The sequence below is a fragment of the Myxine glutinosa genome, chromosome 4 (assembly GCF_964187855.1).
Source record: "Myxine glutinosa chromosome 4, kmMyxGlut1.1, whole genome shotgun sequence".
Lineage (NCBI taxonomy): Eukaryota > Metazoa > Chordata > Myxini > Myxiniformes > Myxinidae > Myxine > Myxine glutinosa.
Genome location: NC_136264.1, coordinates 86,541,646 through 86,569,015, shown reverse-complemented (window position 1 = coordinate 86,569,015; position 27,370 = coordinate 86,541,646). Strand labels below are relative to the sequence as shown.

The 27,370-nt window shown below is 43.1% G+C and overlaps 1 protein-coding gene across 1 annotated transcript in view; it reads left to right on the top strand.

Moving 5' to 3' along the window:
- LOC137425917 (rho GTPase-activating protein 24-like) overlaps positions 1 to 24,754 on the top strand; it is a 94,263-nt gene extending 69,509 nt beyond the window's left edge. The window contains exons 8-10 of the mRNA XM_078775264.1: positions 515 to 636; positions 18,021 to 19,497; positions 23,299 to 24,754. Coding sequence (XP_078631390.1) covers positions 515 to 636; positions 18,021 to 19,497; positions 23,299 to 23,548 — 1,849 coding nt within the window. The 3' untranslated portion in view covers positions 23,549 to 24,754. The remainder of the gene's footprint in view (positions 1 to 514; positions 637 to 18,020; positions 19,498 to 23,298) is intronic.
- The last annotated feature ends 2,616 nt before the right edge of the window (positions 24,755 to 27,370 follow it).

The window sequence follows — 27,370 nt, the reverse complement described above, 5'->3', positions numbered from 1 at the left end:
TCAACCCCCCTGACGTTCATTCAGCGATCGACCGGGATTCGAACCCAGGATCCTAGGATCCCAAGCCGGCACCCTAACCGCTAAGCCAACACCAGGCTCTCAGTAACCAACCGCAATGTCATTTTGAATATAATATTTTTTGCAAGAATTGCAACATAAGGCATAACATAAGGAATAAGCACCAGTTCAAATATTATTTCTTATCTTGGCAACTATTCTGCTCAGTTTATATTAAGAAATACTGTATTAAGAAAAAAATTAAATATAATGTTCTCATTAGAAAGGGAATCAAGCAACTGGAAAGTTACTAAAACAATTGGGCCTGGAGGCCTGAACTTTTAAGCGTACAAGCTTTTCATTAGTACCGAAGAGCCGAAATTGAATTGCATTTTGTCAGGTAATCGTAGTTATTCCCATGCATTGATTGGACATGAATGTCCCTTTAAGCAAGGTGGTGCTTTGTTGAAGGGATACAATTTCGAGTGAAGTAAGTTGAGGTCATGTGATGATGCAGGTTTTTATACGAAGTGCAGAAACACGAGATGGAGAACAAGATGAACATCCAGAATCTGGCTATGGTATTTGCTCCGAACATTCTGCGAAAGAAAACAGACGACCCTTTCTCCATCATGGAGGGTAAGATATCCGAGGTAACACTGCACAGATTTCCAAAACTTCCAAGATTTGGCATGTTGATGCACTTGCATTAATGCTTAGGTTGGTAGTGATGATTGGCCAAGTTCACACTTGTGCCAAAAGAGAGTTTGAATTAGTTGGCTGTATTTTACAACTGACTTAGTGTGCTTGTATATTTCCCTCTAACTAGCAGTCAGGAAAACTTGGCTAACCATAAATGTGGGAATTTGAATGAAGCAAAATGTTCAGTACATCCATTCATTGCGGTAAATCTCTGCCATAAAATAAACCAAATGCTTCAATAAGTCTTCTGTGCTATAATGCATGAGCCCTCTTAAAGAATCTTGATGAAGGAGAGGGAGGTGGGATGTCCCAGAAGTGAGTTTGTATTCCAGTATGTTCTTTCCCAGGTAGTCAATGTCTCCGGACTGAATCCGGCTAACTATCGGTACAGCTAGCATGATATTGAGCCAGAGTCAGTCCGGTACATCTTCCTCTCTGTCTGAAATATAATGTGATTTTACGACAGCAAAACAAAGACAAGCCAAATTGTCTCGGCACCTTTCTCTTACGTGCATTTCGATGTGGAAGAGTATTGTGGCAGAACTCACTGCACATCACCGATTCAGTGCATATCAGGCTGAAGCCAACTAAGGATCACACTTTTTTTTTTTTTTTTTTTTTTTTTGTAGACTGAATCGAGGCTCGTGAAAGAGCTAACATTAACTTCACAAACAAATCGACCAGACAAACAAAATACACAAAAAGAGGGAGCGGAAGACAAGATGGGGAGAAAAGGGGAAGCACACACACACAACATCCGAGAGCAGGGAGATGTGTGGAAGGGAGAGGGCCCGGGGGGAGGAGGCGTGGGAAGGGGGGGGGGGAGGGAGAAGTATAAAGCACAAGGACACCAAGGACTTCCAGGACAAAAGTTGGTATTTAAAAAAGTGGAATTGGGGTGAGATTAGCGGGGGTAGAAAAGATCAAGGTTTTGGATGGGGGAAGATAAGAGATGGTGGTGAACAGCTGTTTTAAAGACTTGGAGGGTGGAGTGGGATTGAAGAGAGTGAGGGAGTTTGTTCCAGAGGCGGGAGAAAAGAGGAATGAAGGAGTGAAGGTGAGCAGAGAGTCTTGATTTTGGCAGTTTAACCAAAAGAGGGTTGCAGGCAGATCTTGTGCGACCTGTAGGAATATTTGCGGGACAGAGCCCAGAGAGAGCTGGGGGGGCAAGGCCAGAGAGGAGTCGGTAGAAGACGGAAAGACCACCAACCTGCCTGCGGTGAGTGAGTGAGAGGCCCTTGGAGTTAGCTTCATCGCGGGAGATTCCAATGATTCTGAATGCTTTGGTTTCAACAGCGTGAAGGCGAGCTAGGTGTGAGGCAGGAGCACCAGCCCAGAGGGGAGAGCAGTATTCCATTGAGCTGCGGATGAAAGCCTTGTATGTGGTGAGGAGCTCAGGTGTGCCAAGGAAGGACTTCGCACGACGGAGGATGCCCAGTCGGCGACTGGCTTTGGAGGCCAGATTTGAAATGTGGTTTTTCCAGGAAAGATCATGGCAGATAGTGAGACCCAAAGGCTTGAGTGACAGAACTTCTTGGAGAGGATTATTCAGAAAGTGGATGGGAGGGTTGTCCAGTCGGTCTTTTCGGAGAGACATCGTAAGAGTGTGAGATTTGTCAGGATTGAAAGACATGTTCCACTTGTTTGCCCAGTCTGTGATTTTGTCAAGGTCTGCAGAGAGTGAGGAGGCTGCACACTGCCGATCTGAGGGATGAAGAATGGAGCGACAGAGAGTAGAGTCGTCAGCAAAGAGATAGAGAGGATTTTCAAGAGAGTCAGTGAGATCATTGATGAAGACCAGAAAAAGCACAGGGCCCAGAACACTGCCTTGGGGAACTCCAGCCTGAACAGGAAGAGGAGATGAGAGAAACCCATTCAGGGCCACACGTTGACTACGACTAGAGAGGAAGTCCGCCAGCCATGCGTGGAGATTTCCATGGATACCAAAAGAGGAGAGTTTGGTGAGCAGAGCGGGGTGCCAGACCGTATCGAAGGCACGTGATATGTCAAGGGAGACTGCTCTAATTTCCTGTTTGGCATTGAGGACCTCCATCCATTGTTGAGAAAGCAGAAGCAGCATGTCCAGAGTGGAGTGTCCAGGTCTGAAACCAACTTGATGATCAGAGATCAAGCCATTGGAGAAGAGGAAAGATTTCATATCTGAAGCAATGATGGATTCCATGACTTTGCTGATAATTGGGAGAAGGCTGATTGGTCTGTAGTTGCTGGGATCTGTTTTTGCACCTTTTTTGTGCAAAGCGGTGATGTTGGCAGATTTCCAAGCAGATGGAAGATGACCTTGAGCAAAAGAGAGGGTGAAGAGAACAGAGAGGGGGAGTGAAAGAGCGGAAGAACATGATTTTAGGACCCGTGGGCTGATGCCGTCAGGTCCAGTTGCAGAATCAGAGTCGAGGGTTGACAGAAACTTTTCCACCTTGTCAGGAGGAAAGGACACAGAGTCCAGGAGCAGCTGGGTACGACTGGGTACGGTGGGTACAGAGAGGGATGGGTTTGGGACACAAGATTTAGAGGCAAACACAGAGTTGAGGCATTCAGCTTTTTCACGTGCGGAGTCAGCCGTGTGGCCATTTAAGGTGAGGGAGGGGATGGAGGGGGAACAAACACCAGAAACAGATTTCACCAGACGCCACCAGGATTTGGAAGAGGGAGACAGATAAGAGAGTTCGGTCCTGAGGACGGAGAGATATTGTTTCCTGGCTCTCCTGAGGGTGGACACACACTTGTTTCGGGCTTTGTGAAAGGAAATGAGATTTCCTTCCGTTGGATTTGCTTTCCAGGAGACGAAAGCAAGTTGTTTCTGGGCAATAGCCTCACCACAAGATTCCGTGTACCATGGACGGGAGGAAGGGTATGACAACTGAAGACGAGAAGGGATAAATCTGTGCAAGAGAGAGAGCAATTTACTTTGGAAGAATTCCCAGGATAAGTTGATGTCAGAGGCAGTAGAGATGGGAGACCAGTCCAGATGATTGATGGCTGCTTGAAGACCGTGCCAGTTGGCCTGAGTGAAATGCCAGACTCGTCGAGGCTGAGGAGGCTCTCTGAAAAAGGTCAGAGAGATGTCCACTTTAACAAGCACATGATCAGAAGAGCCGATTGGAGCAGAAGAAGAGCAGCAGACATTTTCAGGGAAGTTAGTCATAACCAAGTCCAGAAGAGAAGATTCTCCGTTGACTGAGATCCGGGTTGGGAAATTGACAGATTGTGTCAGTCCCAGTGAGTCACAGACGTCCTTTGCTGAAGAGCCATGGCTGGTGAGAGAGGTACCCACCCCCAGCCAACTGGCATGGTGACAGTTGAAATCACCACATATGAGGAAGAGAGAGTTGGGATGGGTAGATAGAAGTTGGTCCATATTATCAGACAGCGAGATGTAGATGGAGTCATTACTGTTTGGTGGACGGTACAACACGCATATGAACAAAAGGTGGGAGCGAAGGGGAAGCCGTAGCCAAAGGTATTCCTGGGGGTGAGGTGGAGAGAGGGCAGTGCAGGGCGAGTGAGGAAGAGAGTTTTTTTATAAAGATAGCAACCCCACCTCCAGGACGAGGCTCAGGTCTATCATACCGGAGGAGGGAGTAACCTGGGAGAGATACCAAGGAATCGGAGACATCATGAAGGAGGAGGGTTTCTGTTAAGCAGATCACGTCTGGTTTGTCAGAAGCAACCTGTATGGAGAGATCAGTTAAGTTTGAGCGAAGGCCCCCGGATGTTTGAGGTCCATACTGTTAAGGAAGAGGAAGGGGGAGCATCGGATACAGAACAGGGGGGGGGGGGGAGCGGTAGGGCAGGATGTGGAAGAGGAGGAAGAGGTAGGGAGAGCTGTTGCAGGTGTGTCAGAGATTACAGAATAGCTTGGAGAAAGGGAAGAATTGGGCGGACAAAAGGTTTGATGGTGTTTGGGTGAGGCGCAGTGAGGTGTTATTTGAGGAGGGGGAAGAGTGAGGCAGAAGGTTGAGGAAGATGAAGGTGAAAGTTGGAAGGGGGAAGAAGCGGGGGAGGACGCTTTGAGGAGGAGGGGTGAGAGGGGAGTCTAGGAGGGGAGGAGTGAGGGAGAGTCTCGGAGGGGAGGGGTGTGGGGGGAGTTTAGGAGGGAAGGGGCAGCGGGGGAGATTTGAAAGGGATGGGTGTTTGGGAAGATTTGGGGGGGAGGGGCAAGGGGGAAGATTTGACAGAGATGGGTGATGGGGAAGATTTGGAGGGGAGGGGTGTGATTGGATTTTGAAAAGTGTACGATTTATGGGAAACGAACATTTATTGCAAAATGAGTTTCTTGAGACATTCGAGTCAAAAATACGTTTGAGGACGCTGAAGGGTGGGTGGAGTTCTGGAGAGTTTAGGGAATGATTGAAAGATGCACTGTAAGAGATGGAATTTTTTTTTTGAATGAATAGAATTGGTGAGCAAGTCGAAAGCATCCTTTTATAGAAGAAGTAGAAAAAAGTGTTATAGAATATGACATAATAATAAAGTTCTTCAGGGGACAGATGAAACATGTATTAACAACTTGATCACGTGATCTCGAACAACGTGGTCAAAGAACGAAAGAACAAATAACGAAGAACGAAAGAGCAAAAGAACGAATAACGAAAGAACAAATAAGAATGCACAAGCGGATAAGAACAGGGAAGGGAAAAAAATTTTTGGTTTTTTTTTAGATTTTAAAACAAGGGAGTATGGGTGAAAAGACCGTGAAAAACAGAGACCGAAAGTAGTTGCAGCGCGATCGAGAAGAACCGCTGAGACAAAAAACAAAAGCCTCAAGCCAAGGTCTGAGGACACGGTAGCCGACTAGTACTACACTAGGCCTCAGAATACACGATACGAAAAAAACCGACGATTCTGTACACAGGTATGAAAAACCAACACCGAGAAACCTATTAAAGTCACCCCAATAGGTACATGCACCGAAAGAAAGATAAAGATACGACAAAAACACAAATGTGAAAGATCACTTAGCTTCGAAAGCGGTGAGCGCATGGAACAGCTTCGAAAAGACGTGACCTCGCCGTGATCTCGCGAGAGTGGTCCAAATCTGTTGGTGCTCGTTATTCCCACAGTTTTTTATTTATTTTTCAAACAGGGGTGTATTGTAATTGGCACAGCCTGTCTGTCTATCTGTCTCTCTATCCGTCTATCTGTCCGTCCGTCACGCTGTCTCCTCCGGTTGTGCAGAAATCCACAAAAATTGGTAGTTATGATTACCACATCGCAAGAAGGGGGTGAGAGCAGTGTCATTTTTGGCCCCGGGCAGGGTCAAAAGGTCGATTACCAAAAAATGCAATTACAGGCACATTTTAAACATTTTATGATTCAGCTTTGTGTATGCAATCAACATGGGAGACACATGAAATATATAACGATTTTTTTGTATTTGAGCCCTAGTTTCATGCCCCAGGGGTGGGAACTTAAGGTCACAGGGGTCAAAACAGAACATTTTTTAAACTCAAAATATTGGGTCATTCCTCGTGGAACTTCGCCATTGACGTTGAACACTGTGCTAAAGTTGTTATTTATGATCAGATCTGGATAGTGTACACACACGTCTTGTCTTCTTTCCACTTTGTGTGAATATTCACTGTATATATGCATTTGAGGTTATGAAATATGCACAAAGTACATTGGAAACAAAACCTTGTGCCAAGCAATAAAAGTTTATTTCAGGAAAATGTTTACCATAATAAAATTCCTAACTTAATCACATCTTTCTCCTCTATTATTATCGGAAACAAATACTTTGTTTGGCCAAAGATTCAATAATTTCAGAAGATGCTCTGGCAGGGCGTTCTAAAATAATGGAGACCCAGTTCCAGTGCACAACTTTGTATGAAAAACTCATCCTGGCACCGATGGCCGAGTATCCTGCATCAGAGTGGTGACCCTAATTACAGGATTGGTTCTTGTCTAGAAACGTTTCTCAACTAGTAATATGCTCTTGAGCTCTGCAAAGAGTATAGGCCTTTTACAACTCATGCTGCGGCCATAGGCCAAGTGCAGGAGGATTCTGATGATTCAGTCTGTGTGTTTGTCTGTTTGGCGGCAGAATAACTGGACAACGAGGGCAGGTAGAATCGTCAAAATTGGAAGAGAGCTTCAAATTGTCAATGTCTCAGACACGTTCAACTTTGAGCTCGCAAGTAAAAATATAAGATCAAAATTAGCACAGGACTACATTTATTCATGGAGGGGCACATGTTAAGTATAGGTTAGTGTTCTCGAGGGCAGTATTGCACTGACAGATAACAGCATAATTCACACCCCCATTGACTGCTCGTTATTAATTACTAGCGGGAGTACCCGGCGTTGCTGGGGTGGGGGGGGGGGGTGGAGAAGGGGGTGGAGGAAGCAGGAGAGGGAGGTTGAGGAAGGGAGTGGAGTGGGGGAGTCAAAGGGGGAGGGGAGTTGAGGGAAGGGAAAGATATACTACATATACATATTTTTTGGGGGGGGGGGGAGGGTGGCTTTGACAGGCTCCGCCTTTTTGGGGGTGGGGGGGGGGAGGAAAAATTTTCCAATGCAAAGAGTGCTTCATACCTCAGTGTTGCCCAGGTAAAAATGGAAATTGTAATACCCTCTGCCACCATCACCAGGTGGTGCTACACGGTACACATTTACATCGTGAATTTACACCCATCTCCTGGTCCCCCACAACCCCCTGAATGAGGTCGCGGCCACATAGCCTATGTTACCCCCCCCCCCCCCCCCCCCCCAGACAAAGTTGTATTTGTATTTGTACCCCGAGTAAAGTATAAAAGCGTTTATAGCTGAACTACCCGGCATTGCTCAAGCGAAAAAGAAACATTAACATATTTGAAATGAGGGCAAATATAATGGAAAAGCAATTACATCCAAATCAGAATCCATCACAAATGTCAAATCATCATTTTACCTTTTCATTGAATATATGTTGGTGAATGTATCATTCATCACATTTCTGAGTTAAGTATGATGACGTTCAGGAAGAAGAAGAAGCCTTACGCCCAACTTCGACCGCTTTTGGAATTGTTTTATTATCCTATTCAAATATCTGGTGATTGTTTTGTATTTATTTATGCGAATGTTTTACTTGTATATAACTGTCATTAATCAAAAAGGCTTAGGCACTATAGAGCGATTTATTTTATTTTTTTTAAATCCCAAAAAACGAACTTTTTTATTTATTTGTTATTTATTGTTTTTTGCCTAACACACTCCCATGCACTCACTGATGAACCTCTGAAAGTTTGATGAAGATCCGTTCAGCCATCTCTGAGAAAAATGATGACACACAGACAGACAGACCAACAGCTCTCTTATATAGTAGATTACAGGGTGTTTCACAAAAAACTAAACCCAAAGTTGTTTTCGTACATTTTAAATTTTCCATTGAAACACCATGAAGTTTATACATAAGAATCTAATAGGTATATGTGGGAAAAGTATGTGCCCAGACAAGGAATCGCACCCAGGTCCTACTGGTGAACCATACCAGCGCTCTGTTATCTGAACTATCTGGGTAACACCAACTGAGCATGTAATTCTCCCACATCTAAAATTGCTACGGTACTCTTTTTTCACTGGTTTCTTGGGCACTCGCTGCCAAACCATAAGAGCAGTGACGGCCTGTCCATGTTGTCGAGCAGTCTCATATTGGTGCGTTGTTTTGTCTGTGATTTTCAGACATACTTACACATACATAGAGAGAACTTCATTGCAAGGGGAAGGGAAATGGGGAGGTTTTTGGCCATCACCTGACACTGCATACCTCTGGCAAGTATTTAAAGTTTGCCAGAGATTGGTATAGGGGTATGGAATTGTAAAGCCATCATAGGCTACACACACACACACACACACACACACACACACACACACACACGCACACACGCACACACAGACACACACACACACACACACACACACACTCTCTGTATATATATATATATATATATATATATATATATATATATATATATTTATATATATATATATATATATATATATATACATATACATATATATCAGTCACTATGCGACCTTCATATCATCAGTGGAGAACCGCCAGCAAGGTGTCCCATACAGCTGCTGCTGCACCTTGCTGGGAGCGATAAGCACCGCCTGCCACGCGGTAACGTTATCTCTGGTATCCACTCATCATATGGAGTCGACCTGGTTGCGGTTGGGAGTTACTAATAATGGTATCTGCAATCTGGTTCTCCAACCTAATGAGCGGACAACATGACGTAATGACGTATTTATAATCCGTAATGACGCACTGCTAGATGGTTCCTCTGGAACTTTGCAGGCAAGGCGGACGTGCATGGCGATGACGTCATGTTGTCCGCTCATTAGGTTGGAGAACCAGATTACAGATACCATTATTTATATATATATATATATATATATATATATATATATATATATATATATATATATATATATATATATATATATATATATATATACACATACAGACTTGGCATTTAATATGGAATTTTTTTTTTGTTGGGGTGAACTTACTTTTCAAGATGTCTTAGAACCAAAAGTTCATTGGAATTATGTTGAAATTATTCTAGACTTTGTTAATGTGACCTTTAAAAGAAACAAAAACCACATTTGACATTTCGAAACAAATAAATTGATCCTTGAAAGTGATGCAAACTGATATCGAACTCAATTCATGGACAGTACTGTGTTAAACTTCTGTACGTTTTCCAGAAGTATCTCTTTATTTTGAACATTAGCCAAATTTTTTTTTAACAAAAACAAAAGTTAAATTACGACTGGGATTACGGACAGTAAAATTACAGTTCAGTACTTCGTGTAACCCCCACGAGCATTCAGGAGAGCATGTACACGTTGAGGCATGCTGTTAACGAGATTTGCCAAGGTTTGGACAGGAATCGCTTGCCATGCAGTGACAATAGCCTGCTGCAATTCACGCACAGAGGTCGGCTGCTGGTCCAAGTGGTCGATATGACGCGTTAATTCTGCCCACAAGTTCTCTATCGGATTCATATCCGGGGACATGGCAGGCCACTCCATATGCTCTACACCACGGTCAGCAAGAAAGTGTTGGATCATGCGAGCACGATGAGGCCGTGCATTGTCATCTTGGAAGACAAAGTTTCCTCAAAAGGCTGCACGAGCAAATGGAAGCAATGTTTCTTCCAGAATGGCCCTGTACTTGAACTGGTTCAGGTTTCCATTCAGAACAACCCGGTCAGTTTTGCCCCCTGCATGAAAAGCAGCCCAAACGGTCACCCCACCACCTCCAGCTTGGACTCTTGGCACTAAACAATCTTTGTTGTAGGCTTCATGCACTTGTCTGCGCATTCGGACGCGGCCATCTCGACGATAGACCAGAAATCTAGACTCGTCACTGAAGATTACGTGATTCCAGTGTCCTGGCTGCCATTGACGGTGCTCTCTGGCCCACTGCAATCGGCGCTGGCGGTGTTGTCTGGTCAGGCGTGGCTTTCTCAGGGGCCACCTGGCACGATAGCCTGCTTGAACCAGTCGTTGGTTGACTAGCCTTCTGGATACAGGCACATTTGTCAGTTGCTGCCACTCAGCCCTAAGCCGATTAGCTGACTTGGTACGGCCATTGCGGACTAACCGGTGCAGCTGGCGATCATCCCTCCTTGTGGTTCTGCGGGGACGTCCTGGCCTCGGTATTGGAGTAGGGACACCCCTCTGAGCATTTCGTTTCAGGATCTTTGACACCTGACCTTGAGTGATGCCATACTGCCGAGCAATAGCACGCTGTTTCATGCCGTAATTTCGTAAAGCCACCACTCGATGACAAACAGCATTGTCGAGTTGATGGACCATCTCCAGAGGAAGCGGCAATAACTTTTGGAGACATGCAGCAGTTGTTTTCCACTAATACAGAACGCAACAACCCTTGTATACCCGAGTGTGAAGCCAATCATGAAATGCACCTGTCCGTACATTTTGCCACGCCACCTGTGATATAATCCTGTTGTTGACTTCTTTCTGCGACAGACAATCAGTGACATGGTTCTTTTTACAAATAGATCACCAAAGTGTAAAAGAAACTCACCAGATTGATATACTGAGTTAAGAAAGTAAACCCAAGTCAAGAAAAAATATATATATTCCATATTAAATGCCAAGTCTGTGTATATATATGTATATATATATATAATATAATATAATATAATATATATATATATATATATATATATATATATATATATATATATATATATATATATATATATATATATATATATATATATATATATACACACACACACACAGTTTCTATGAGACCACAACTGTATGGAATAGGAAATAACACAAGGACAAAAATACTAGTGAGGAGAGCCAACAGAGCACTCAGAAAATCATAACAAGGTCAGCAGCCTTGAAGGAAATCAACACCGTGAGTTTTGCAGCAGCATTGCTCTTTCAAGAAAAAGTGAGTCAAGCTCATTCAATCACCACAAGAAAGATAAATCCGGCCCTATAGACAAAGACCATTCACCACCATTGGGACGGAGACAAATGAAAGAGAGAGAACAACTGAGAAAGGGATTGGGACAAAAGCAGCAGTTTATAAGAGGAAACAGAAATCCAAAGCTAATAAAGAGAATCCAAAAAATAAAAAACAAACAAAAGGCCGAGGACAAAGATCTAGACTAGAGGTCATGGTTGCTATAAACAAACTCAAAATAGAAACGATATCGTGGAATATATCAAAATAGCAGCAATATCAAAATAGAAACGATTTCAAGGAAGATATCAGAATAGAAACAATATCAAAATAGAAATGATGAAAACAAACTCAAAATACCATCGGAAAAACATTACAAAACAAAATCAGATGTTTGAAAACAACCTGAAAAGATTCCACCGCGAACTACGGAAACAAAGGCAAGATGTATCAACCCATTTAGCCCCTTCACCCCCACCGCCTTCCACTCCCTCCCCCATTCCACCTTCAAGAAGGATAGACTTGAATTTTTAACTCAACTGGACTATGTCCAGCTGAGTTTTTGCCGACACCCAGTGTCCGTCGTCCGTCCGTCCGTCTGTCTGTCTGTCTGTCGTCTGTAAACAATTCGACGTCTACGCTCTAAAAGTCATAAATATTGATTAAATTTGATGAAATTTGTTATGCAGCATCTTTAAGACAAACTAGTTTGGGATTGCATTTGGGCATTGCCTGCCCAAAAATGGGCGTGGCATGGCGGCCATATTGAAAAATCAATTTTTTCATATATTTTTAGCACATATAAACTATATAGTTTGTGGTTCTATTATGCATATTCTAACCATATTGATATAGACCAGTTGAGTTCAGGTTCCCTTGAACCTTTAGTTTTGGAAAGGAATCTATGAATACCCAAAATAACATAATGAGAAAGAATTTAATCCTAACATAGAAGTGAAAAAGCAACACCCAAAGGAAATTCCCACAGGGATATGTGATGAAGGAGAGAAAAAAAACTTTAAAAGCCTTGGCCCCAGATGGAATTCCAAATTTATATCTATAGCCAATAGATGCTTTCCACAATCACTATGCGTGAGCATTCAACAAACGTATCTAAGAGGAGGAGGTAATGGATGAGTGGCTCACAAAGGGTAAGACCTTCCTCATCTCAAATTCTCAAGAAACCTAACTACCTCACAAGTATAGACCAATAACATGTATACCACCAACATAAAAACTTCAGATGGAAATCATCGCAGGAATGATGTACTGCCCCCTAACCCAACAAGGAGGCCTGGAGGCAGAACAGAAAGGATGGAAGAGAGGATGCAATGGAACAATAGACCACCCACGACAAAACAAGTCAACACTCAAAAGCTGAAAAAGGAAATGAACAAAATTGTCCACAGCCTGGATAAAAAACACAACAACAGGCATTTTAAGGCCATTTTCCCTGCTAGAGTGGGGGTTAGCCATGCGGACCCCATGACAATCTTCTCCATTTTGCCCTATTTTCTGCATCTCCCCTTGTTAACCCCCTTGCCCACATTTCCTCTTCCTCAACCTTTAGCCATGTCTTTCTCGGTCTTCCCCGTCCTCAACTTCCTTCTACATTCATTTCCATCATTCTTCTCAAACAGTCACTTTCATCCTTCCTCAACACATGACCAAACCATCTCAACCTGTTTCTCTTCACAGCATCCATCGCAGGCTCTATTCCCATCATCTTTCGCAATTCATCATTTGTCTTCCTCTCTCTCAACGATACTCCACACATCCACTGAACCATTCGCATTTCCACCCTTTCCAGCCTTCGTTGCTGCTCTACGTTCATTACCCATGTCTCACTCCCATAAATCATAACACTTCTCACACATGCAGCATACACTTTTCCCTTCAGCTTTAATGACACTCCCCTCCTCGTCAGCACGCCACTCAGTTCCCGAAACTTCTTCCATGCACATCTCACTCGAGCAACTGTTGTGGAGTCTGATCCACCTTCTCCATTCAACATGTATCCGACGTAGCAAAATGTTTTCACACCTTCCAGCTTCACGCCGTCTCCAAGATCCAACTCAACATTTCCTCCATCTGTAGCTCCCTCTGTGCAAATCTTACACTTGAATGTAGCTGCCACACTGGTTAATGACCCTCTCAGACCACTACATTTTTGATGAACCCACTCTGTGCACATTGTACATTGAATGGAGTTTTCTCCGCCACCCTTCCTGCACACAGCACACGGCCACTTCCCAGTTCTTTCCACCTCACCACATGCTTTACCACTTGCCATCATCTTCGTTTTTCCGCTATTCACCATCAGACCTTTTGTCTCCATACATTCCTTCCACTTGTTCATCTTCTCCTTCAGTCCATCCATACTTTCCACAATCAACACCAGATCATCTGCATACAACAACTCCCACGGTAAACCCTCCTTTACATTCCGAGCCAGCACCTCCATCACAGCTACAAATAGTAGTGGACTAATTACTGTCCCCTGATGCACTCCCACCTTCACCTCAAACGCAACACTGTTCCCGTTCTTCGTCCTTACAGCTGTGTGCGCTCTCTCCTACATTGCCATCACTACTCTGATCAACCATTCCTCCACTCCTAACTTCCTCAATGCCCTGTCACTACTTCGCGTGGAACCCTATTGAATGCTTTCTCCAGATCAACAAACCCAAGAAACAACTTCTTCCTCTTCTCCATGTACCTCTCCTGCAACTGCCTTACAATAAAAAGCTCGTCTGTCATTCCTATTCTTGGCATAAATCCAAACTGCATTTCGTCGATCTTCACTTTCTTCCTTATCCTCCTCTCCAACACCCTTTCCAATACCTTCATACCATGCTCCAATAACTTTAGCGCTTGATACGAGCCACAGTCCAGAGGGTCACCTTTCCCCTTGTATAGAGGGACGATGGTACTCAGTTCCCAATCCACTGGAACGCGGCCTTCTTTCACCACCAGATTACAGATCTCTGTCATTCTCTTCACACCCCAATTTCCTGCTGCCGTCAACATATCTCCCACAACTCCCGTCGGCCCACCCGCTTTTGTACACTTCATTGCTTTTATTGCTTCCTCAACTTCCTTCTCAGTTATCTTCTCTGCCGGTCCTAAAACTGGGTTACTCTCCATGTAGTCCGTGGGCTGAGTAGGGTTTACATGCACCCCCCCCCCCCCCCCCACAACTTAACTTCCCGGGTATGTCCATGTACCCCCCACCTTAGGGGTTAGGAAAAACCATGTTAACATAAAAAAACTCATTCCCTCATAGTTTGACCTCTGGTGACCTCATTAGTGACCTCATTTGCATATAACACATATCATTGCAAAGAGTGTCCCAGGACAAACATTTTGAGGGGTCATATGCAACCATAGGATGACGAGGTAAAAAGTTATGGCCATTTGAATTTCGCCTACCCCTAATTTTCGGAAATCACTGAAACAGGGGGGGTAACATCAAAATATGCGTGGGAGGTACCTTGGGAATGAGTTTTTTTTCTGTTAACATGGTTTTTCCTAACCCCTAGGGTGGGGGGTACATGGACATACCCGGGAAGTTAAGTTGTGGGGGGGGTGCATGTAAACCCTACTCAGCCCACTGACTAATGTTGCCATCCCATTCATTCTCTGCATTCAACAGCATTTCCATATATCTCTTCCATTTTCCTTTATTTCCATCTGGGTCCACAATGATTTGTCCCACTTCATCCTTCAAGCAACAAACCCCCATCACATAACACCTCTCTTTCGCTATCTGCTTTGCAATCCTGAATACCACTCTCTGACCCTCTTCCGAATCCAAGCGTTCTCCGAACATTTTCCTACAATCCTCCTGCGCCTTTGCTACCTCTTCCTTTGCAGCCTTCTTGGCTACCTTATAACTTTCATGCTCTGCCTTTTCTGCCCCCCCCCCCTCCCGTACCCTTCGCCTTCTGCCACTCCTTGAACTTCTTCCTCTTCTCGTCAATCTTCTTTCCAACTTCATCATCCCACCACCATGTTTCTGAGTTCCTCAGTGGTCCTTTTGTCCATCCACATACCTCACCAACGGCTCCCAACAGACTATCTTTTATTGACCTCCAACCACTTTCAAGCTCAACCATATCATCCACTACCATACTCAGCCTCTCTTTTAATGCCCCCCTCACCATCGCCTCTTTAAACCTCCACACCTTCATTCTCGGTTGGTACTTCACCCGCCGAGCTATCCTCGCACCTTTCACCATTATGTCGCAGACAACCAAGGGGTGCTGTGCTCCAGCCTCCTCCCCCGGGATCACCTTTGTGTCCCGGAGGTGCCCCCTAACTCGTCAACGCACCATCAGATAGTCAACGGTTGTCGTCGACCCACCTGACGTGTATGTACCAAGCTTATCATACTCTTTCTGGAACTGAGTATTACAAATCAACAAACCAGCTCCATCAGCAAACTCCAAAATCCTTTCACCTTCTCCATTCCTCACACCCTTTTCGTAACCCCCATGAACTCCCTCAAAACCGTATATACTCCTTCCCACATGTCCATTTAGGTCTCCTCCTACCACAACAACTTTCTCATCTTTCACGTTTTCCATCAGCTTCTCTATTGCACACCAGAACTTGTCCTTCTCTTCATCGCACCGACCGACCTGCGGAGCATATCCCGAGATGACTTTCACCAAGAGCTTTCCAATCATCATTTTCACCATCATCAACCTTTCACTCACACTAGTCAACCTCACCACACTGTCTGCAAACTCCCCAGAAAACAGGACACCAACACCATGCAGTCTTCCGGGCACCCTTGCCACACAAGCTTGTATTTCTGTCCCTGCCTACCCTTCACCATTCTCACACCACTTACCTTCCATCTCGTCTTCTGCACACAACATATGTCCACTCTTCTTCTGACCAATACTTCCACCATTTCTCCTGATCTCCCTGTCATTGTCCCTACATTCCATGTCCCAAACCTCAGAAACCGATCTCCATGTCAGGCATCAGACGTTTCGTCGTCATAAATGGAGTGATTTCCACCCTTGCTTCGATCGGGTTCCCCACCTTGATTTTTGAGGAGAGGGAGTGAGGTCCCCCACGGGGTACTTCGGGCTGTACCCTGCCCATATGTAGTTGTAATTGTCATGGTTCCCTTTTTGAGGCTATGTTTTATGGCCGGATGCCCTTCCTGACGCCAACCCTTTTAGTCGCTTCTTACGATACGCAGGGATACGGTGTACCTATTATAAACTGGGGTACACACTGGGTAAACACCGGTGGTACACACTGAGTACACACCGGGTACAGCCTGGATAGACTATAAAAAAAGCTTGTGATAGTGTTCCACATTCATCGATGATAAAATGCATGCAATTGTACAAGATCAACCCACAAATAATCAAACTGGGTAAGAAAAAAGACATGGAGCTTTGGGATTACACATTGGTATTACAGCACCTTGTAAGGAAAGATCGAAAGTGAAGATATGATGCACGATATTCCAGGGTGACAGTCTTTCCAGGAGTGAAGGTATAATGTGGGATCAAGCAACCTCATTAATAAGCAAGGACATGGCTACACCCGAACATCCAATAAGAGAATGTCCAAAGAAACAGGAAAGGTGACACGTCTACTGTACATGGATGATTTAGAACTCTTCACACCAAATGACAAAAAAATGGCAAAACTATTGAAATTAGTGAAGCGGTACTCTGACAACATGCAAATGGAATTTGGCCGAGATAAGTGTGTCAATAGCACATTCATACAATGTAAACCAACAGACAGATAACATAAAAATCGACCTTCATTCAACAATACAGGAACTTGAAAAGGAAGTATCATACAAATACCATCGAGTAGAAGATGGCCTCCAAATATGTCGCAAGCAAATGCGCAAAACAATTGGCAAATAATACTTGCATAGAACAAAGCTGATTCAGAAAACATATCTTTCCCCAAGAAATAAAACCAAAGCCATAAACCAACTAGCAGTACCAGTATTCCAGTACAGCTGCGGAATAATAAACAGGCCACAAGCGGAAATCAATAAACTAGATATCAAAACAAGGAAACTCTTCACCATCCACAAAATGTTCTACAAAAACCAATTCATCCCGAGAATGTACCTGCCGAGACGAGAATGAAGCAGCGGCCGGTTGGAGCTCAACCAAGTGCACAGAATGCCAACTGTGGGATTGGCTGAATACTTAAAACATGCAACAGACTACCAAACCATTGTGTAACTACCAAACCAAACCAACAGACTACCAAACCATTGTGTAACTACCAAACCAAACCAACAGACTACCAAATCAAACCAACAGACTACCAAACCATTGTGTAACTACCAAACCAAACCAACAGACTACCAAACCATTGTGTAACTACCAAACCAAACCAACAGACTACCAAACCATTGTGTAACTACCAAACCAAACCAACAGACTACCAAACCATTGTGTAACTACCAAACCAAACCAACAGACTACCAAGACCTTGTGTTCTTTCTCATACACCAATATGTAGGTCTATAGCATAAAATATTCCCCTGAACAATTATTGCACTTTAGCTTCAGTATTTTGTCCATTCTTGTGTTTACTTTTGCTCATAGCCATTTGCTCAAAGTTCTTGTCTGGTAGTTTGTAATTTGTTGTTTAAGGCATTTCACCACAAGCTTTAGCTTTTTGGAAATGCCCTATACTCTGTGTCACACATATAGGAATTGTTATTTATTTTACTTAGGGAAAAGCCGATGGAAAAATAAATGTCTCAATATCTGTAAAAAAGAGGGAAATTTGATGATTGATGTTTACTGGCTAAATCTTTTGATTTTGATGCATACAAAGAAGACTCCTGGTGGTTTTGCAGGTGCAGCAGCTGAGCAGCAACTTGTAGAGGTGCTTATATCGGAGCATGCTTGGCTGTTCCCACAGCAGCCTCCTTCTGAGTCTCCAGAAAGCTTCGCAACTACGAGGGAGGAAATTGAACTACAAACTGCTCCCGAGAAAGTTGTTGCTGCAGCAGCGGCACGGCTCGATGCAGAGCAACATTTACGGAAAGAGAGGGAGAAAGGTGTTGTGGAGGAATATGAAGAAGATATGGGGTCGAGTGAATGCACTGAGAGGTCGCCCAGTCGGCGAATATTATTTCCAAAATGGGGCCGTTTTGAAGTTGGCTCATCGGAGGGTGAAGGCCACCCAAGTGGTTCTCCAGGTTGGGTGCCTTCACCTGAACGAGAAAGCATTGAGCCAAGTTCACCACCGTGGGATGAAGGTGATGATGAAGGGTCTGCTGATTGGGTCAGCCCAGACTTAGGGTCTCCAGATAGTGGTTCACCACCACGTGTTCGCCACCCCCGTCTGGAGGGTCCCTTAAAACTTGGTGGTCCCAACGTACCATATGGTTCACCCCAAAAGACAATCAGCAGCACAAAAACACGAGCCATTGTTACAAATGGTTCACTCGGTGCTGGAGCTTGGGATGCTCATGGTGGAGGAGCAGCTATGAGTGGCCCGGTTTCTCAGCCTCCTGTGGGAATTGCAGCTCCTTTGCGTGGTCCGAGTCGTCGGTCTGGTCCCCTCAAATCTCCTGGCTTGAAGATGGGTCTTGGCTCAGTCACAAGTAGCTCCACCATGTTCACTGGAAGTGCAAGTGTCCCACGAGTGGTTTCTTCATCTGGAGCACATGCTGGCCAGTGGGTCACAAATGGTTTTGCGACGGTGCGACCAACAGGTCGTAGAACATCAAGTGATGAAGGGGATGGCAGATCCTATCCCGGTGTGATTGTAACATCACTTCCACAATCATCACAGTCTGTACAACGCCTTTCTGCATATGACAACGTGTTACCCGGATTGCGGGCATCACCTGGTCCAACCTCTGAAGATTATGGCAGTATTGACAGTGCTACCTGTTCTACATCCTCTTGGGAGGCTACTGGGGCTCCTTTACCTCTCCCGCCACCCCCTCCTCCCCATCACCACCACCACCATCATCACCACCATCCTGCAGGGCCATTGATTAGTCATAGCGGTGGTGCAAGTGAGGCCCAGGGCCAAACGGGTTGGCTTGCTTGCCCACATTGGGGACATGATGCTAATGAGCGTTTGGCTACAACGATGCCACCGTCGACGCAAATTTCACGTGAGACTCGGGTGGAAATGGTTGAGGTGTGCGTGCGAAGCCGTGTCTCAGTTCCACCGATTCCGCCTGCACAGCCTTATGTTTGGGAACCACGGGGTCGTGGTGCAGTGAACATACAACATGGAACGTTGCAGAACATGATTGCTAGTCTCAAGGCAGAGCTCAACCAGCAACGTAATGAATATGAGCTACGGATTCGAAGGTGAGAGCAAAAAATGTCCAACTCAGTTTAGATTGTTAGTCTCGCCCCAAAGAGTATACGAGACTGTGTGTGTGTGTGTGTGTGTGTGTGCGTGTGTGTGTGTGTGTGTGTGTGTGTGTGTGTGTGTGTGTGTGTGTGTGTGTGTGTGTGTGTGTGTGTGTGTGTGTGTTTATCTGCATCTATATATTTAACTTTAAAAATGGTTTTCTCTGCAACCACTTGTTTTAAACATAGGAGGGATTCCAGATGGAGACTATAATATTGTTAACTCTGATGTCATAGGTCACATGGTATGGCATCCTTTAAGGAAGAAGCCATTCTGGAAAATGTCACAAAACCTTAAGTTTAATGCACCCGAAAGTCACACACCCATATCATACCTCATTGAAAAGCTTATTAACCATACTTTTTGATTAGGCATGATGTGGAGTTCACACGTGGTCGGGTTTTTGTAAAACTGGAGTATTTACTCGGTGCATATCAGTGTCTTTGAAGCACATTTTGCATTACCCGGGCAAGTTTAAGATGACGTCAAACCATTTTAAAGCTAATGTTACGAGATCTATAGGCATAATATGAAACGTCTAATACATCTCGGGGTATGCCTCATATTCTCTCAAGATCCTATAAAGCAGTGAAATATTTTGAATGGTTGACCTGTACCAAATCATAAACTCATTTAATAATAGTAATTTCTGTTAAGGAATTCATGTTCCTATTTGGCAGTTGATCCTGTTTTGAAAATATCAATGAATAATCGATGCCAATTAATGTTGACATGATACGTTCTTCCTTGTGAGTCGTACAGAAGTTTGAAAGATTTAAAAAAACCTATTATACAATGCAAGATGTCAATATGATGTTGCTCTTTGTCTTTAAATTCTCACAATCTGGTATATGATCCTTCAAATTGTCCATATGTTGATATTATTTCCTTGTTCCTTTTCACTCAAACTGCACAACTACGTCCTATGAAAGTCATGCCAAACGAACCACTTTAATCAAATGTCGATGGGAAAACAATTCAATTGAGATATGATACTGGCTTATGAAGCTGTATCAGAGCTATTGTTCCGTGGTTTCATGAAATGGTGTGAAGTAAATGGAATACTTGCAAATATTCCTTCATCACTTTGGCAGCAGCTTGCTGAGGCACATAATGCAATAAATGAAGGAAACAAGAAGCAAGAAAACCTCTGGCAAAGCTGAATGATGCACTGCAAGAACATATGATACCTCACTTTGAGCAGTATCAACAATGGGGTTATTCAAAATCACCCACATTTAATATACTGGACACCAGAGTACTTGTTGGATATGCCTTGTAAATTCAATGGAATTTGAACAGATATGGCAGTTGAGAAGACAGTGATTAAAGACTCAAAAGGCTGCGGAGGAATCATGGCAAAGTCATGAGGGAGCGTGAGGGCTTCACAAAGGAAGATGATAAGCAGATCCATGAATAAAGCCTCCCAGCTGCCCTGAAACGTGATGAGGAACATGTTTCTTCTCGAACAGCACACCTCAGAAAGAAAATGACAGATACATTTGATGATGACAAACATCCAGTGGGATTAGCAAACATAGCTACTGGGGTGCATGCCACTCATGAAGTGCAAGAATGTGTCTCCTCTCGGCTTTCGACATTAGGAAAAAGAAGCTTGAGCAGTTTGTTTGTACCTTGTCACTTGGTCAGAATAGCAGATTCTACTTGCCCTTTACCAAATCCAAACTGATGACATTTCCTGATTTGACGAAGAAAACCAAGATTAGACTTGCAGTACCTTCAGAAAGTATTCACACCCCTTGACCTTTTTCACATTTTGTTGTGTTACAGCCTGAATGTAAAATGGATTGAATTGAGATTTTTTGTCACTGATCTACATATAATTCCCCATAATGTCAAAGTGGAATTTTCTTTTTGAAAAAAAATAATAATAATAATAAATGAAATACACAAGTCAGGAGACGACGATGGTTCACGAGCGAGCGGTGTTCAATGACAAAGGACGGACTATAACCGAAACAGGCCCGGACAGGCCAGGCCCGGAAATGTCAAAACGAAGGTTACTGACCTTGAAATGAGATAGAAAATAATGTATAATAGTCTTGGACCTGGCTTAGATATGTATGCACATAATTTAGGAGAGGATAACTCAACTGTTATAGGCTAATATGACCCCAAGGAACAACTTGGGATGTGTGCCAAAATCTCTATCCGGGACGAAAAGCCCGAAAATGACCACGCCGTTTTTCATCAGAAGTGCTACTTCCGACATAGCTGTATCTTCGAAACCGTTGGAGCTACAGATTTTCTGAGGTGCTCAAAATGTTCAGAATGGCCATGTTTAGGGGGATCATAGAAGAGTGTAAAATTTCTAATTTGATATTTTACAAGAAAATGGCTAAAAACCGTTAGGTCAACTTATTTTCAACAGAAATTGAAATCAGCCAATGTCACCGCTTTACACAAAAAGGTGCAAAAACAGATCCTTTCAATGAAAGAACAATCAACCTGCTTCCAATCATCAGCAAGGTCAAGGAATCCATAATCTCTTCCGACATTAAATCCTTCCTCTTCTCCAATAGCTTGATCTCTGATCATCATGTTGGATTCAGACCAGGTCACTCTACCCTGGACATGTTGCTTCTGCTTTCTCAACAATAGATGAAGGTCCTCAACACCAGACATGAGATCAGAGCCATCTACCTAGACATAGCTTGTGCCTTCGATGCTGTCTGGCACCCCGCACTGCTCAACAAACTCTTCTTATGGTATCCATGGAAATCTCCACTCATGGCTCATGGATTTTCTCTCCTGTCATAGTCAATGTGTCATTTGAAACGGAATTCTCATCTCCTCTTCCTATTTAGCCTGGAGTTCCTCATGACAGTAAACTGAAACCTGAAAGGCAAGAATCTTTGGGAATAAACCAAAGACAAAGGATAGACCTGAAGATTGCTGTTCACCAACACTTCCCATCCCACTTGACAGAGCTTGAGCAAATCTCTAAGGAAGAATGGGAGAAACTCACCAAATTCAGATGTGCAAAGCTGATACAGACATACCAAAGAAGACTTGAAGCTGTAATCGCTGCCAAAGGCACTCTACGAAGTATTAACTCAGGGGGTGGAATACTTATGTAAATTAGATATTTATTTATTTCATTTTTAATGAATTTGTAAAAATTATTTTTAAAAATCCACTTTAACATTATGGAGTATTATGTGTATATCAGTGACAAAAAAATCTCAATTTAATAAATTTTAAATTCAGGCTGTAACAACAAAATGTGAAAAAAGTGAAGGGGTGTGAATACTTTCTGAAGGCACTGGACATCCCATTAAATATTTGTATTCCAAATGCAGAATGGAAAGTAATATATAAAGGGTCCACAGTCTCCGCGGGACTATACTGAGTGTAAGGAGTGGTCACAGGCTCTTGTATGACTTTAAACAGGGAAACAAGGAGGCCATTTGGTTGTTGTTGCCATTGTTGCACTCCCTAGTCAATTTGTTTTTGCTACAACTTTAAACAATGATTTTCTTGACGTTTTATCAAAGTTTAATTAACCCACCATACTTTCTCAGCACTCTGAACAAAATGCAAATTCCTTCCTGTACTTTTTTGGCAACCCATACTGGACAAGTGTGGCAAGTATGCCAAAGCCCTCTCAACTTGAGTCAAGGGAGGGTCTCATCCTCCACTGGACGAAATTAGGCCGGTGTAATGATAACGATGATGTAACATCTAATGTCAGTAAACCTCTGCTTTGTCTCTCACATATTCTTTTCCTACAGGCTGGAGCAGGCAAACGGTGATCTGATTTCTCGTGTAGAGCGGCTCTCACAGGATCTTGAACAAGAGAGAGCACGCCATCGCATGGCCACCATCAAGTTGCGCAATGCCGAACGTGCGCGGAATGATGCTGAGCGGCGAAACGAGGTACTACAAAGAGAGATGGAGCAGTTCTTCGCGCTTCTCGGTGAACTAGGCCCCGACTCTTCGGGCACCAGGCCAGAACTCCCTAGTCACATCCGTTTGCCCTAGTGCTCAACAGCAACTATTTCCTTTAATGTCAAGTTTGTTGCTTTTCATTTCTTAGTTAAGTACATAACTCATCGTGTGTATTGCACTCTCCCTCTATCCAGCCTTCAGTGTGCAAATGCTTTGAGTTTTCATCACAATTACAAATTCTCAACTTTGACATTATCAGCTTATCTACGATGAGCGATCAGAGATCATCCACCTTCCCATCTGGCCACTGGCACATTTCCTCACCTATCTTGTCAAAATGTTCATACGTCCCAAATCCAGGACATCACTTTGATCATGTGACCCCATGTAATGGATCTGCAAATATTCCTGCATCCCTCAGCCTTGCTCTCACTTTGTCCTTTTACGGACTAGATATGCGATGTTACAGGTGCTTTGCGTGCCAACGGCAACGCTTCTGCTGTTTTATATAATAAAAATGGATATTTTCTAAATTAATCTTGCAAGAAAATTTGAAGAGCCATGGAAAAACTCTCTCTCTCTCTCTCTCTCTCTCTCTCTCTCTCTCTCTATCTCTCTCTCTCTCTCACATCCCTCGGTCTCGCATCCTTCGGTCTTGCGTCCCTTGGTCTCGCGTCCCTTGGTCTCGCGTCCCTTGGTCTCGCGTCCCTTGGTCTCACGTCCCTTGGTCTAGCACCCCTTTGTCTCGCGTCCCTTTGTCTCGCGTCCCTTTGTCTCGCGTCGCTTGGTCTCGCGCCCCTTGGTCTCCCGTCCCTTGGTCTCGCATCCCTTGGTCTCGCGTCCCTTGGTTCACATCCCTCTGTCTCATGTCACTCTGCCCCCAACTCCCCATCAGTCTCCCCATCTCACTATTTCACCGTCTCTCTGTCCCCCATCTCTCCACTCTTCTTACACTTTCGTGAATAATGCACTCAAAGTCTCAAACACAACTTGCGCTGTTTGCGCTTGTTTTATTTATTTATTTCATTTTACCCCTTCCGTAGTTTTCCATATAATTTGTTATATTTTTTATATGTATATTATTCCCTTATTCTTCAATCCCTTTGTTAATATCATAATCGGATGTATTTGTAATTGTCTTACCATGTTGATGCCTGGCCTCATAGAGTGCTATCTGGACATGTAGTGTTTAATTTTGAGCTGAATTAAGCTAAATTGATGAGATTATTCGAATCAAAACTTATGATACTTGTTTAAACCTTTCCTGTCCAACATGTACTGTTCTTTTCTTTGAAAGTTTATACTCTGCATTTGTCCTTTCATTCAGCCAATAGTATACATTCTTTTCTTTTTATCTCTGATGGATTTGGCCTTATGGGCCATCATTTTCTTATTCCTGCATGAGAAATACAGGGATGCATTTGAGGAAATCTGGGGAGTGGAGAGGAGAGGTAAAATCATATTATATACTGTATAATGAGAAGTGTGTGTTTGTGTGTTTGTTTGTTTGTTTGACTTCTATGCACTCCTGGACCGCCAGACTAGTGGTTGTACTTGGGGGTTGCCCGGGAATGTTTTAGGCGGTTTAAAAAGAAAAAGTAATAGTCCCGGGGGTTCAGGGTCGGTGGAGGACCCCGATTCTCTCTATGTAAATCTGTATTCTATAGTTCCTCTCCCAGTGAGGGTTGGTATTACAAGTCATGATAAAACATGTCACAGACATCATAGAGGTGGGGAGGGGGAACCTGTCTGTAAATGCCAGGTTCTTTGCCAGTGGAAGAAATATTGAGTGAGAATGAGAGGTGGAAATTGATAGTTGTGTGATCTTAGAGGAGATCGCGGATTGGGGAGAGGTGGTGGTTGAAGGTAAAGGTGATTGAAAACAAGGAGAACAACACTAATTGGCAGATTTCTACATTTTGACTCCACATTGGTGGGTTTTGTTTAGCTGGTGCTATGATGATATCAACAGAGCTGTTTTGTTACGATTTTAAATGAATGGTCAATTTGAATTTTTTTTTTTTTAACATAGTTTAAAAGTGCATTTTTCTTTTTTGTTCACATCAGATATTTTTTCCACTTTTTTCAGTTCCCAATAACATTCCTGGTTAAGAGGCCTAGCATTCTACTGTTTTAGCAGATTTTATACGTCGGCGTATAGTCCCGTTAGCAAAGTCCCGCAATGTCAGGATTTACAAAGATGCGGAAAGACAAAGATGTGACAATACAAACCAAGATGAGGCTGGATAGTTTTCTGGTATTTCCAGTTGCAATGTATGGATGAGTCATGAACAGTGAAGAAGTAAGCAAAGAAAAAGATTGTGACAGTTTTGAAATGCGGTGTTAAAATTCCATGGACTGCAAGAAGAACAAACAAATCAGCTCTTGAAGAAATTAGACCACCATGTACATTGGAAGCCATGATGCTAAAACAGAAACTGTCATATTTTGGGCACATGCAGAAAACAAAAGTCTGGAAAAATCAACCATGCTCGATATAGTTGAAGGAAGAAGAGGAAGTTGGAGTAAATCCAGAGCAATGGCTCATTTTGTTTGAGGTGTCCTCTAAATGAGTGCTTTAGTACTCCACGATGATATGTCTAGTGTTGTATTTTTTGCGAAGTCAAATTACTTTCCAATGCTAACTTTACTTACTTGTATTCCATGATTGATGTTGCTTCCATTCCATTCTTCTTTATATTTCTGTTTTTCTTGATATTTTTTTTCTCCCAATCATTCTGTATGAACTGACCATTAATCTAGCAGTACTTCCTTGACCTCATAGGAAGGCATTCAGATTTGCGTAAAATCTTTATGTCAACCTTGGTGTCTTGTTGATGAATCCAAAATGGCCATTGGGTAAACATCCAAAGCTTACACACAGGAATATCTGCCCAGAGATAGTGCTCTTGACAGCCTGATCATCATCTGGCATTTCAGTATCTCCTGATTGGTTTCCACTCTGGTGTGCAATGTTTTGGGTTTAGCTTTTAATTATTTTGGATGTCTTTAGAGTATTTATTTTGACCAAAAACAAGCTTTAAAAGGCACTTATAGCAGACTGATTATTGATTTGAGCATTTGCACCCTATTGTCATGACCATAGCCGCATGGCAGCATTTTTGTGCTTTTGTGTAGATATGATTTACTGACTTGGTGTACATATATGTTAGAGAAATAGTGTTATTCCTTCTTTTTTTCAAGTTTTCCATTTGGTAATCATTAAGCCTCATCCAGACTGTAATTCATACCTGTCAAACTGAGAATGCCATTTATAATTGACAGGTATGAATGATGGTGGAGATGTAAAACAGTTAACTGGATAAGGAGATAACTGAAACAGTCCGAACACCACAACACCAATTTTTTCAGTTCTGAATCATTGTCTGGAGGTTTTACATTTGAGTGTTTAATGCAATCTAATGTTCTTTGTTTGTCTAATTTCTTTTCATGTACTCACTTTTCTTTCTTTCCTTTGTTCTCTGTCATGTGGCAGATGTCATACTGAGCAAAAGGAGTTTGCTATCGTTGTCTAAAAATCAATGCAAGGAACATGCTTTATGCATAATTATAAACATGTACATCAATTTGGTGTCCGAACTGATCGGCATGATGGTTAAAGAGCTCCTCAGCTCCTTGTGCTTATGGATCTCATTTTATAATTGCATGTCGACCATCCTTCCAACAATTTCTCAAAAGATCTTATACATTTCTCATCAAATTAATATCTGATCTCACGAGAAATCAAAGGAGATCTTTATAATGGCACATTACTCACGTCACAACAACTCGGTATGCTGATAGTTCAAACCCACAGGCCCTCATGTAAGACGTCATACACATATTTTGATTGCAAGTGGCCCACGGTATTTAAATGGACATTTTAAAAGATGAAAGAAACTTCACCGCACTTCT